The sequence below is a fragment of the Schistocerca piceifrons genome, chromosome 11 (genome assembly GCF_021461385.2).
Source record: "Schistocerca piceifrons isolate TAMUIC-IGC-003096 chromosome 11, iqSchPice1.1, whole genome shotgun sequence".
NCBI lineage: Eukaryota > Metazoa > Arthropoda > Insecta > Orthoptera > Acrididae > Schistocerca > Schistocerca piceifrons.
The window spans coordinates 135473244-135486330 of record NC_060148.1 but is presented as its reverse complement, the minus strand read 5'-3'; the positions used below and the strand labels follow the sequence as shown (position 1 = coordinate 135486330).

The 13087-nt window shown below is 42.8% G+C and overlaps 1 protein-coding gene across 1 annotated transcript in view; it reads left to right on the top strand.

The window, feature by feature from the left end:
- LOC124720038 (ankyrin repeat domain-containing protein 65-like) overlaps positions 1-12626 on the top strand; it is a 35237-nt gene extending 22611 nt beyond the window's left edge. The window contains exons 2-3 of the mRNA XM_047245293.1: positions 3200-3755; positions 12052-12626. Coding sequence (XP_047101249.1) covers positions 3211-3755; positions 12052-12532 — 1026 coding nt within the window. The 5' untranslated portion in view covers positions 3200-3210 and the 3' untranslated portion in view covers positions 12533-12626. The remainder of the gene's footprint in view (positions 1-3199; positions 3756-12051) is intronic.
- Positions 12627-13087: the final 461 nt, after the last annotated feature.

Below are 13087 nucleotides of genomic sequence, written 5' to 3'. Positions count from 1 at the left end.
GACTATTGGTAAAGTCTGGGGATCGGCATACCGGAATCTGGTCTTCAGTTCAGTATTATGCCGCAAAGTTTTTGGACTCTGGTATACAGAATGCTGCTCCCCGAGTTTGCTGAATAAGCGACGAATGGTAAAGAAGACGACGAATGTGTGGCAGTCCTCCATGCGAGCTTTTCACAAGGACTACATCGTCCTTTGCTGGCTCCTCATCGGACATACTTGGCTGGCTCACGGTCACCTACGTTGCGAGGACCCACCAAAGTGTCGCTGTGGTTCACACTTGAGTGTCTGACACCTTATTGGACTGTCCAGATTTAGCCGCCCTGAGACGGACCTTCAACCTTCCTGGCGCACTGCCTGCAGTGTTAGGTGCCAGTGCCTGAACAGCCGATCTAGCTTCAAGTTTTGTTCGAGAGGAGAATTTTAACATTCAGTCAAAGACTGGCATGTGGCCTTGTCTTCCATCCCTTCATCCTACCTGCATTGTAACTCATCCCTACCCGTTTGGTGCTGTCTATTCGACTTGGTATTGCCGGCCAGAGCGGCCGAGCGGTTATAAGTGCTACAGTCTGGAACCGCATGACCACTACGGTCGCAGGTTCGAATCCTGCCTCGGGCATGGAAGTGTGTGATGTCCGTAGGTTAGTTAGGTTTAAGTAGTTCTAAGATCTAGGGGACTTATGACCACAGCAGTTGAGTCCCATAGTGCTCAGAGCCATTTGAACCATTTTTCGACTTGGTATTCATCCTTTCAGCATTTGTGTTTCTCTCGCCTTTTGCTCTTAGGCTGGGTATTTTAGAGTGTGGCAGTGGCTGGCTCATCCATTTTTATTACTGCAGTCAGCCAGCCAAGGCCACTTGCTATATGGTTTTTAACACTTTCAACAGCTTTTCTTCCTTTCCGTTAATGTTTCCAATTTTTGCTTGATATTTCGGTTCCGACCTCAGTGTGATTACTCACAGAGTCTTACACAATTTATTCCCTCCCAGATTTCAAGCAATAATAGCTGTTCATTGCGTAATGGCAACTGCAGTGCCACTGTCAGCTCGTAAAGAATGACGACAGTGATAAGCGTCACAAAAACTGAATTGTACCGAGGAGAGCAGAGCAATACTTGTATCAGGCCTCAGGAAAACTTAGAGGCTGTAGCCAGGTCTTGCTCTTGGGATTTAGCAGAACAGCCAGTGTGGCCGTTAGGCTAAAATGTTTGGAGACACCCGATATACGGCACAGGCCCCTAATTTAGCTTTCATTTGTCGCGAATCTCCAGTCTAGCACAAAATTCCAAGCGACTGGAAAAAAGTGCATCCATATAACCAGAATAAAAAAAAGAATCTGCAAAATTACAGATCAATGTTCTCAACATTCGTCTGCTGTAGAATCCTTGAACATGTTATCAGTTCAAAGAAAATAAATTTCCTTTATTTAAGAGCCTCTGTGTGCAAATCAGCACAAATTCAGAAATAATTGCGTGTGTGAATCTCGCCTTGTCATTTGACATGATTATACTGCGAACTCTGGTTGAAGGGCAAAAGGTAGTCTGTACTCCTAGATTTCCGGAAAGTATCTGCAACTGTCGCACTGCTGCCTGTTAATGGAGATAGCAACAGAAAAGGTTCCCAGATATGTGAGTGGCTGAAAGACTTCTTCAGTAATAGAATCTAATATGCTGTCCTTGATGAAGAGCGTTCATCAGTGACAAGGGTATCGGCAGGGTGGTGTGAGAGGACCCCTGTGGTCCTCCACATACATAAATGAGCTGGCAGACAGGGCGGGCAGCAATCTGCAGCTATTTGCTGATGATGCTGAGGTGCAGAAAGGTGGTGTTTTTGAGTGACTTAGCAATGTACAAGGTGACTTAGACGAAATTTCTTGTTTGTCTAATGAATGAAAGCTACCTTTAAACGTAGACATATGTAAGCTATGGCAGATGAGTAGGAAAAACTATCCAGTAGAGCTCCACTACAACATTAGAAGTGTGCTGCTTGACAGTCAGGTCGATAAAATATCCTGGAATAACGCTGCAAAGCGATATGAAATAGAACGAGCACGTAAGTAGGGTAGAAGGGAAGGCGAATACTCAGTACATTTTAGGAATGTGTAAATAACCTGTAAAGTAGATGTCTATGGAACAGTAATGCGACTCATTCTTGGGTACTGCGTGAGTGTTGATCGTCACCGGGTAGGATTGAAGGAAGGGCATCAAAGAAATTGAGGCAGGCTTCTAACATTTGGTAGCAATAGGTTTAAAGATAATGTTACAGAGCTACTGTGGAAACTCAAATGTCAATCCCTGGGGGGAAGCTGATGTTCTTTCAAGAGAATTGGCTTTGGCAGCTGACAGCAGAACGATTCTGCTGCTACCAACGTACATTTCACGTAAGGACCCAAAGATAAGATGCTAGGAATTAGGACTCATAAGGAGGCATATAGACTCTTGTTTCACTGTCCATTATAATTATCCGGGCTGTTATGCCGTGGTCGGTTGATGAATTCTGTGTCAATTCCCAACCTTTCGGCTCTGACTGCGGGAGATATCTTCAAGGGGGTCCGTAGCTCAATGGAAGGTACAACACACCCACTGGCTCACTACTGACTGTACTGGGTGTGTTGGACCTTCCATCGAGCTACGGACCCCCTTGAAGATGTCTCCCGCAGTCGGAGACGAAACGTTGGGAATTGACACAGAATTCATCAACCGACCACGGCATAACAGCCCGGATAATTATAATGGACATGATATTTCTGGCCGTGAAAGTCTACATTTTAGTACTTGTTTCACTGTCGCTCTACTTGGGAGTGGAACAGGAAAGGTAATTACCAGCAGTTTCCTAAATACCTGGAGTGATTATGAGGCTAAGTCGCTCAGTGAAGCACCGCTATAGATTCGCCAGGCCTTGTTTGTATTGCTCCTGATCTCCATATTTAAAACCTTCATTGTTTTGTAACACTGTACTGCGACTAGAAATTACAGAAATAGTGTCTTCACCCCTTTCTGTCGACTTCTTGTGGGGAAATACAGGTGTTTGATATTGTATTGTTGAAGACACGTGGCTATCACCTGTGGCTAGGGAAGGATGTCATGCAGTTGTGATTGACATGTAATGGGTGAAATTGCTGAGCACAGATCACATACACCTAAGACATGAATTTATGGTGCTGTGTAAGGGCAAATGGCTGTTCGCTGATGCCTTGTTTCAGAAACATTCACAATGGCAGCCGCCAAGGAGGTGCAAGAGGCTGCTGCTAGGGATGCGGGGGAAGGGGCCACGGTGACGCTGGTGGCCGGGGACACGCGGCTGGTGGCGCACAGGGCCGTCCTGGCAGGCAGGAGCCCCGTGTTCGCCGCCATGCTCTGCCAGGACACGCCGGAGGCCAGCAGCAGTGTGGTCGCAGTCCCCGACGTGGAGGGCCCGGTGCTGCACCATCTGCTGGCCTACATGTACTCCCTCCGTGCTCCCGAGGTGCCCCGCATGGCCTCACAACTCCTGGCAGCTGCAGACAGGTACGGCGTGTGGGGGCTGAAGGTCCAGTGTGAGGAGCAGCTGGCCAGTCAGCTGTCAGCAGAGAACGCGGCGCGCACGGCAGTGCTGGCAGTGAGGCACTCCTGTCCCAGCCTCGCAGAGGTCGCTGTCGCCTTCATAAAAGCCAACTCGCTGGTGTTTGCCACAGCGGGTTGGGCCGATGCGGTCCTCAACCACCCTGATGAGGTGGTCAAAGTGAGTCAGTTGCTCGGTGGGCCACTTACAGAAACCAGGTAAGTGCGAGGCAAGATCATCACCTGCACTTCCCATTCTTAAGTGTGAAACTCTGTCCCCATATCTGTGTGTGTGTGTGTGTGTGTGTGTGTGTGTGTGTGTTCAAGGCTATAATGTTTGCCACTGAGTTTGTATAGATGTCTCTGTCCTGTAAAATGCAGCTTCATTGATTCCTACAACAGCCATTTGCTGGTACCTCAGAATACTTTTGTTGACTGCCAGATTCAAAGAGAATTGTTAAGGCTTTCGTCGCCACTTGCTGACAAACTGCCTACTGGCTTCTATCTCGGGTTCTTTGTCCCATGTTCGTCTGATGATTTTACTGACGTTTCGCCAGCAAGAGTGGCTGACATAGTCAAAGCTTCTTCCTCCACTGCCAGTGGTGAACTGGAGCCCACCTCGCTGCCGCAGACGGGATGACTGGACGATCAATCATTACCAGGATGAAAGAACATAAGAGACGTTGTACGTTGGGCCAGCTTGAGAAATCAGCCGCTTATTCAGAGAAGCTGTAGAAGTAGAAAAAGCACGTGAATGGCTTCAACAAGAAAGCGGAAAGCCTTGAGGTAAACGGATCCTGGATTCGTGTAATGCAGCGAATGACCGTCGCAGGTAGCAAGAGTGCTACTGCACCGGAAATGACCGCGGAAAAGCCCTCGGACATTGGTACAACAGGTACATATGGTCTGTGGCTGTGAGCTCGGCTCCAGTTCATCACCGGCAATGGAGGGTGAAGCTTTGACAATGCCAGCCACTCATGCTGCCGTAACATCAGTAAAATCATCAGACGAACATCGGCCAAAGAACCAGAGACAGAAGCCAATAGGCGGTTTTGTCACGTTCAGACATATCTCTAAATTTAAGTGTTTACCAGCAGATGTCATGAAATAGCCCAAGTTTTCATAGCTTCAAAAATTTTGACCTTTAAACAGTCCCTCCTTATTTGTTGTCACTGTTAAATTGCATGTGTACAAAACGTTGCCCTATAGCTTTCTGCATCAGGTATCTCAACAAAGGTACAAACCCTTTGAATACAGCATCAGTCATTTTGCTGTGGGGACAAAGATGTGTTGCTCAGCACATAAGCCGAAGCAGTGATGTGTCTAGTTTGGGGCCAAGACGAGCTGTGCCTCAGGCCTCATTCTGTGCACTGTGCAGGTCACTAAAATCCTGTTTGCATAAAGTAGAGTTTAAAGCGGTTTAGTGTGTCTTCTGCAACTGCTACTTGCAGTAAAATACCTAGCAATAGTGTCACGCTGTGTACAGTTTCTCATTAATGGCTTGTATAGAAGATTCGCAGAAAAGGTGAAGTGAGCGTCTGTGCACCCATGTGAGGTTGATCATTATGCATGCAACCTGTGACCAGCTCAAAGGATGACAACCCAGGCCTAACGGCAGCTCTGGGTGCTCCCATGCAGTGTGGAGTCTCCCCATATTGTTTCTCTCTGTTCAGCCATCATGCAGAGCACATGCAACACTCACTCCCACAGAAGGGGTTTAGTGGTCAACATGCTTTGCTTGCATCCTCGATGAAAAGGAGTCATATTTGTCTGCCTGTCTTTCAAGTTTTCTGTATCTTCACAAAACTCTTCAGTAAATACCACAGGATTTCCTTCAGTTAGGGTGCTGCTGACGGCCTTCTGTACCCTACCCATTGCTGCTGCTGTACCTTCTCCAATAACCAGAACATTGAAGAGTCACTGATATTTAACTTCCGTTTGTTCCACACCACTTAGTTATATATTCCCCTGAATGTCTGATAGCTAATAAAATTTTTGGCTAGACTTAAATATTTATGCAATACTTTGTGCTGTTTACTTACTAGAAATTTTCTCTTTTGGTTAAATTGGCTGCACTTCCTAGATCATTGATAATTAACTTCTAGCCTCTATTGTTAATTATTCAGCCTGATTCTCTCTTGTTTGGTTAGCATGACATGAAAATTCATGTTTGAAACACGAAATATATTAAAACTGCTCTACATTTTCTTTAAAGAAGCTGTTTTCGAAACACATCACCCACGAATATACCATCTAATCACATTAATGTGACAACCTGTCAAAGGCCTGAATAAGCTCCTTTGGCAGCACAACGTATGTGGGAAGAGAGTCAATGAGTTTCTGGAAGGTACAGACAGGCCAGCTGCACTAGGCTTCTCAGTTTAGAATCCATGGCATGAACAGCACACGTGGCGTAGTCCCAAAGATCCTCGATTGGAGTGGAGAGGGGGAAAGGGGGGAGTTGTAGGAAGGCTGGGAAATATGAAAAATAAAATACGATGCCTGTATCTAGATTTAACAAGACCAGCGAATTGAAATGGAAAGAAGGATGGCCTGTTAGAGGAATGTGATGATATCAACAGGATGAGGAAGTTGAGGAAAAGGTCAACGCTGAATAGCAACCCAGGGGTAATTTTGAAGAGTTCAGTGATTAATTTGTGTCATAATTAGCAAAACAATAGCAACAATAATTCAGTTTTGGAAGCCACTGTCACTCCCAGAAAATAAAGTGACAGGAAGAGGGTATACAACAATAGTGAATAGGTATGTCTGTATGTAAAAAGAGAGAAACATCTAATAATCATTGGTTTGCTGTAGTAGGGGAAGGTAAAAAGACATAGTTAAGAGACAATATAAGATTATTGGAAAGAATGAGAGAGGAGAAAATTTCCTAGAATTCTGAATTAAATATCTACTGGTAACAATAAACACGATCTTAAAGAGTCAAATCAGAAGAAAGTGGAAAAGGCCTCTTCTGCCTCAGCTCATCAAGATATGGGGCACCTTGGTCGCGCTGCTGCAGTTTTTCATAACAGTCTGTCCCAGCATTGACACATACAGAGCAGAAACTCTACTCGTTGTAGATCACTTTTCTGGCTGTTCCAAGAAATTTTGTGCTGATAGCACCACCTACGTTTATGTGAGATATGGGTGTGGGGGACGAGTTGAGTTTCTTCACATGAGAGTAACAATACTGCTCCCTGTAGTACCATGGCTGTTATTCCCTGATGTCTTCACGTACTATTACCCTGTCCCTTCTTCTTGTCACAGTTTTCCACATACGAGTATCCTCACCTGTTTTGTGGAGAACTTCCACAGTTCCTTTATCAGTTCACATCTTTCTATAGCCTCCCATTCTGAATTTCTTGCTTTTCTCACAGCCCACAATTCATTTTCATTCACTACTCAGCTCCAGATGTACATTCTCAGATACTTCTTCTTCAGATTAAGGTCTGTGTTTGGTATTTGTAGTCTTGTTTTCTGAGGAATGTCGTATTACCCTGCTGGAGAAACTTTAATTGTCCCTCATGTCTATGTTTGTTGCTAGTGTGGTCCTTAATTTTCATAACTTTGTTATCAATGTTATTTCTACTACTGCCCAATATATTCATCTTTCTTTTGATTGTAAATCCTAATGCTGTATTCATTAGACTGTTCATTCCATTCAACCGCTCTGGTAATTCTTTCTCACTTTTGCTAATGATAACAATACCATCTGCAAATCCTTTCATTCTGAATCTTAATTCTATTCCTGAATCTCTTAAGCTGCAGCAGTGATACCTCAATTAGGGTGAACCATTTCTAGCATATTTTGAATTAGTTCCTCTTTCTTCCATTCCTATTTTTCCCTGTCGATTATTGTATACAACTATATATTACCTGCATTTCTCCTATTTATTAAACTATTTTTCAGGATTTTCTACGAGTTGCACCATTTTACACTGCCAAAGCTTCCTAAAGATAGACTAATCCAATGAACATTCCTTTATTTTTGGTAAATATTGCTTCCATTACCAAGTGCAAGTGCCTCTCTGAGGCCTTTATCTTTCCTAAATCCAAACTTATCAGACTATATAATAGATCTTAAATTTTCCTTACCATTCTACTGTATGTTGTTCTCACCATAAATTTGGATGCATGAGTTGTCAAGCTGATTGTGTGGAAGTCTTCACTTATTGGCCTTTGCCTGCTTCTATAGTATCTGCATGAGATTTTTTTCTGAAGGTCTGCTTGTATGTCCCTTGTCATAGGTTGTGCAACCAACTTGAACAGTCATGTGGGTATCACTTTCACCAAACGTTATAGAAATTCCAACGTAATATTATCCAACCAGATTGTCTTGTGTGTGTGCAAGCATTCCAAAGCTTTTCTTAACTTCTAATACTGAGTCCCCTATGTTTTTTTTATTTCATGACTATTTTTTCTTGTCATGTCATCTGATAGTTCCTTTCATTCATAGAGGTCTTCACTATACTGTTTCTATCCTTGCTCTGCTCTGCTTTTAACAATGGAATTCCTTTCTAACTCTTGATCTTGAATGCTCACACTTTTCCAGCAACCATTTTGCTTTGTCTTTCTAGAACTTCCTTTTTCATTGGTTCCTTAGTGACCTGTAATGCTGTAGGGAACAGTTCCAGAAATGACATACTATTTTAATGTTTTGTTTTTATTCAAAAAATTTTATCATTTTTTATTATGTAAATACTTCAAAATCCAGGACATACACAAAAATGATTGGAAATCATTAAACATGAAACTACAATATTAAGAAAAAATTAAGACAAGAAACTATCCCCATGTGTCATTTTATACTTACAATGATAGTGCACAATTTTCAGAAAAAGTAAACACCCTAAGCCAAGACCTCTTGAGGGTTTAATAAATATCCATGCATATATTTCTAAGGTCTGAAAAGATTTCTCACAAAATTCATAACTGTGAGCCCATACCTTACATCTAGTATATTTAATGCACGAATCCCCTGGTCTTGAATGGGAGAAGATAGTGCAGTACATACAAACACAGTCATCTTCATCTGCACTGAGATCTGAGTTATAGGCTTCCACCCTGCTTAACTATATTCTTTTGCAAGCTTGTCGAAATATCTGTCAATCCTCAGATAATTTTCACTGGTGCACTTTCTCTTCTAGAAGCTTGTTGTTGGTACAGTTGCTCAGAAAACCAGAAGAAACCAGAGTTATTTTACGTGTCTTTAATGAGCATTGTACTGCAGCACGAACTGGAAATAATTCATCAAATGGTGCCTTGAGTCATCTAGAGCTATCTTTTACGAGTCTGAAAGCTGTTTATGGAAGTATTCCACTTCAGATGGTGAAATATTCTGTAAAACATGTGAACATGCAGGAAAATTGGGATATTCGTTGTTGCGCCTAGGTGGATGTGAATTTTGGGTCACCATGTACAGGCGAAGATTGTTTTCGTCCAAGCTGCTGGCCGAGCCCATTGCATACAGGGAGCATGCAGCACTGTGTGTCCCATGAGCCAGAGAGGCGGCCGCCGTTTATGCCTTCTTCTCACTCTCCTTTGGCAACAGGATGGCTTGGATGTTGGGCAGGACAAAAGACTCTGTGGTGATGTCAGAGGGCAGCTTGTTGCGCATCTTATTGTTGCAGATTGCAGATCCAAGTGGTGCAGGGTGACATATGTCTTATTGTTGCAGGCTACGATTCCATCTACTTCAAGCACTCAGCTGCTAGGTACTCAGTGATGGCGGCGAGGTAGAATGGTGCCCAGGCACCCACAGGCCCTGCATAGTTAGCCTTGTGCAAAAGAGGGTGGAGTCTGCTGACTAGGAACTGAAGCCCAGCCCTGCTTGAGTGGTAATTTCACTTTCCCTTTTTGCGTGTGGACATTTCAGCTAGCTAAGTGATGCAGGTGAATGAGAGGGCAGCAACAGTGTGACCTGGAGTGAGTCAAGCAGCCTTAGCAAATCCACTCTTAGTATTAACCACACATGCTTCTATACTTTATGCAGTGGCAAAGAGCTAACGCATTTGGCACTGGGTGACATTGGGTGTGTTTCTAGGAGGTTTGAAACTTTCATTATAATGGTCTTCATGGGCCCAAAAATGAAAATGTGTATTGGCTGAAGTTGGCAATTACACTGGGATAGTAGGCAAAATAGAGAAGCTCCATTTTCATTGCCACATTTCAGCACTTGAACATGTTTGAGATTCCAGCTGTCGTCATCAGTGATAAACTATTCTCTTTGCTTACCTTAATGAAACTAGAAAAATTTCTCCAACCATTCATCCACTTTCTGGTCCTATTTCTAGAGTTCTTATAGGTACTCCATCAGTTAATTGCTCTTTCGGTTTTTTCTGGGGTAGAGTAAAGCTGGAGGTATAAAGTTAGCAGCAGAATTCATGCACGCTAATGTTGTAATGCGCAACCCCCTTTCAACAATTGTAAGTACCCCACTTGTTTCTTCAGTCATTGCAAAAAATGTTTGACTCATGTCCACACATGAAAGTACAGATAAATTCATGCTGGCGAAATTCCTTCTTTATTGGGGACATTCATATACCATGTAAAATCTGTTAACCTGAACTTTATTAAATACCATTGCATGAGCCAAAGTAGCAGCTTCCTGCTCCCTTAAAGATAAATCAGGATTGTGTGTCATAAATCCTTTCAGTCAGTCCTGCCAGCAATTTTCTTCTCCTTATTAAATTTGTGAGAGATACTATTTCGTTCTGTGGCTTAGTAAGCTAGTTCCTTTGGGACACTATATCCTGCATAAACCCCTCGTCAAATGTAGTCTGAAACCTCTGACCCTTCGTTTGTGGCATGCCTTCTGAAAGTCACCTGTGATACACCAAATTGTCTGGCTGCTCTCAATCAGCCGATTTCATTCTTGTTTACTATACTGATGGCCCTTTCCATGGCTTATTTATCCCATGATGGGCATGTAGTTTTTCGGACAAACATTTTAACAAACTGCCAAAATTTGGTAGGAATTGGGATCCAAGCTCTTTTATGGTATTAGTAGTGCTATTGCAATGTATTTGTAAATATTTTAAATGGTTTTATTACGTCAGTTGATCAGGCAAAAATGAGTCGTTTTGCCCTTACTCATGACATGTCATTTTATGGTATACATGTAGACATAGATGAAGCGACTTAGTTGCTCTTGACCATAGCCTCGGATTCCAAACAACAGGGTCTATTCATACACAGTCCCATGATGCTTTAACTTGATTTTGGTATCTCTGTGCACTCTGTGTTCTAAAATGAAGTATCAACATTGCTACTATGTAGTAAATGTCACTGTTGTTCCCTGTAAACCAGTGGACACAACAGAGGTAGGCAGTGGAGCACAAGCACCACCACCACCACCACCACCACCACAACCTGCACAACCATTGGTGGACCTAGTAAAGCACTATGGGGGTCAACACGATTTGCAGGCTGTTAAATATTGTAGACTTTTTCATAATTCACATTCTCTACCTCATTATTCAATAGGAGAGGTTATGGAATGTTACATAAATTTTCAAAAAACTTATTCATTGAGAGTACATGATGTATGTAAGAGTTCATTAATTTTTCATTACATTTCATGGATTTATTTTAACTGGAACAGTCGTATTACCATTTTAGTGTGCATCTGATATTTTAACAGAATGGATCTGGCCATATGGAAGATGAATATTATGTTGATAAGTTGTAATAAATCTCTTGGCAGAATAAGAAAAGTACATATCATTTATTTGCTTTGTTTGTCCAGAAGTTGCCACATTTTAGTTACCAGCACATGCCACACGTATTTTACAATATGTATTCTTTTCTAGGATGACTGTAGTGAACTTGTCAGATACAAGTGACACTTTGTGTGTGTGTGTCAGTGTTTCCCTGTTTTTTCAAATATGTTCATGTAGAAGGCTGTACACTGTTACAGGCTTCAGTTGTACACACACACACAGACACACACACACACACACACACACACACACACACACACGATGGAGAAGTAGTAGATGACGTGCCATTGTTACATGTAAAATGTTTCGATGAATTTCTTTTATGTGAAACAGAAGCTGGCAAAATTTGCTGATAAAGGTCACCAAATATACCAATAAGAGGTTTGAAGGATTTTGCTTTAACGTCAGGAAAGTCTTTAACATGTAAATGTAAATTGTTTTGTGTGTAATCTTTGATAGTTTCACTGAGAACTAGTATAAGCTTCCTGAAGCATCTATTGTAGCGGATATAATGACTGCTAAGAAACAGCACCCCAAGTTGAAAGAAAGTGAGTTACAGCAATCAGCGTGTCGGAATTTGACAGATGAAAATCTTGAGAGGTTGCATAAACAAACTTTTAATGGATAGTGGTTGAAGACTGAACCACTATACCTTAATATACGAGTTTCGTATCATAGAAGGGGAATATAGTAGGGTCGTTGTTGGACATATGTATACATTTTTGGTTGTATGTTTTCTTTATTAAGTGTGTGTTTTCAGGAAGGTGTGAGAATTTTTATGTTTTGTGCAGGAGCCTTCCTGGAAAGAAGATTAGCCGAGGACTGATCCAGGCAGCTAAGGAGGGGGCGGTGGAGGAGCTCAGGGTGCTTCTCGCGACAGGGGCGAAAGTGGGGGCGAGGGACGAGGACATGTGGACTGCTCTGCACTGGGCAGCTGAGAGGGGACACCTGGAAGCAGTAACATGTCTGTTGGAAGGTGGAGCAGAGGTGGATGTCGGGGACAGCAGGCAGAACACGCCGCTGCACTGGGCTGCGTACCGCGGTCACGTGGCTGTGACACGGCTATTGCTGGACTCCTCTGCTGACCCCGATGCCAGGGATAAGTATGGGTGGACGCCGCTGCACTGTGCAGCAAGATGCGGCCACACAAAGGTGGCGGCCGTGCTGCTCGCTGCAGGAGCTGACACTGAGGCCAGAGACGCACACGGGCACGAACCCTGGGTCATCGCCAGGCAGAACGGCAAGCAGCAGCTCGTGGAGATGCTATCGTGAAGGATTCAGTTCAACAAACATCTCTGCAATAATGCTGAAATGACTCTCTGCATCTGTCTGTGATATTGTTCTAAATAAAGAATGCAAAAGTGAATACTGCAGTCCATCATTTGTACTCACCTTTAAGTAGGACTCAAATATAGTGGTCTCATTATCATAGACCTCGTATTCTGTGCTGTGCGAGGCAATTGGGGTTAAGCAGCCATTCATGCAAGGTGCCTGCCACACAGACTTGACACACAAATGATTAGACAAGCAATTCTATACATTGATAGAATACAGCACAATCATACAACTGTTATAATGATAATTGTTCATGGTCCTATGTCATAATGCAGCTGAAGCATCATCGTCAATAGAATAAAAATCAGTTAAATTCTTATTAAGGAAAAGGACACAGCCAACTTTCCAGATTAAAAGATAAGAATATGTTTCTATGATATAAGACGGTATCTATTTCTGCGTTTGCTTAGTTCATATATTTTATTATTGTGTCATACTGGTAGTATAATTCGCATTACCTTATGTGCTGGTCATCTGTAATTGTAAAAGCAG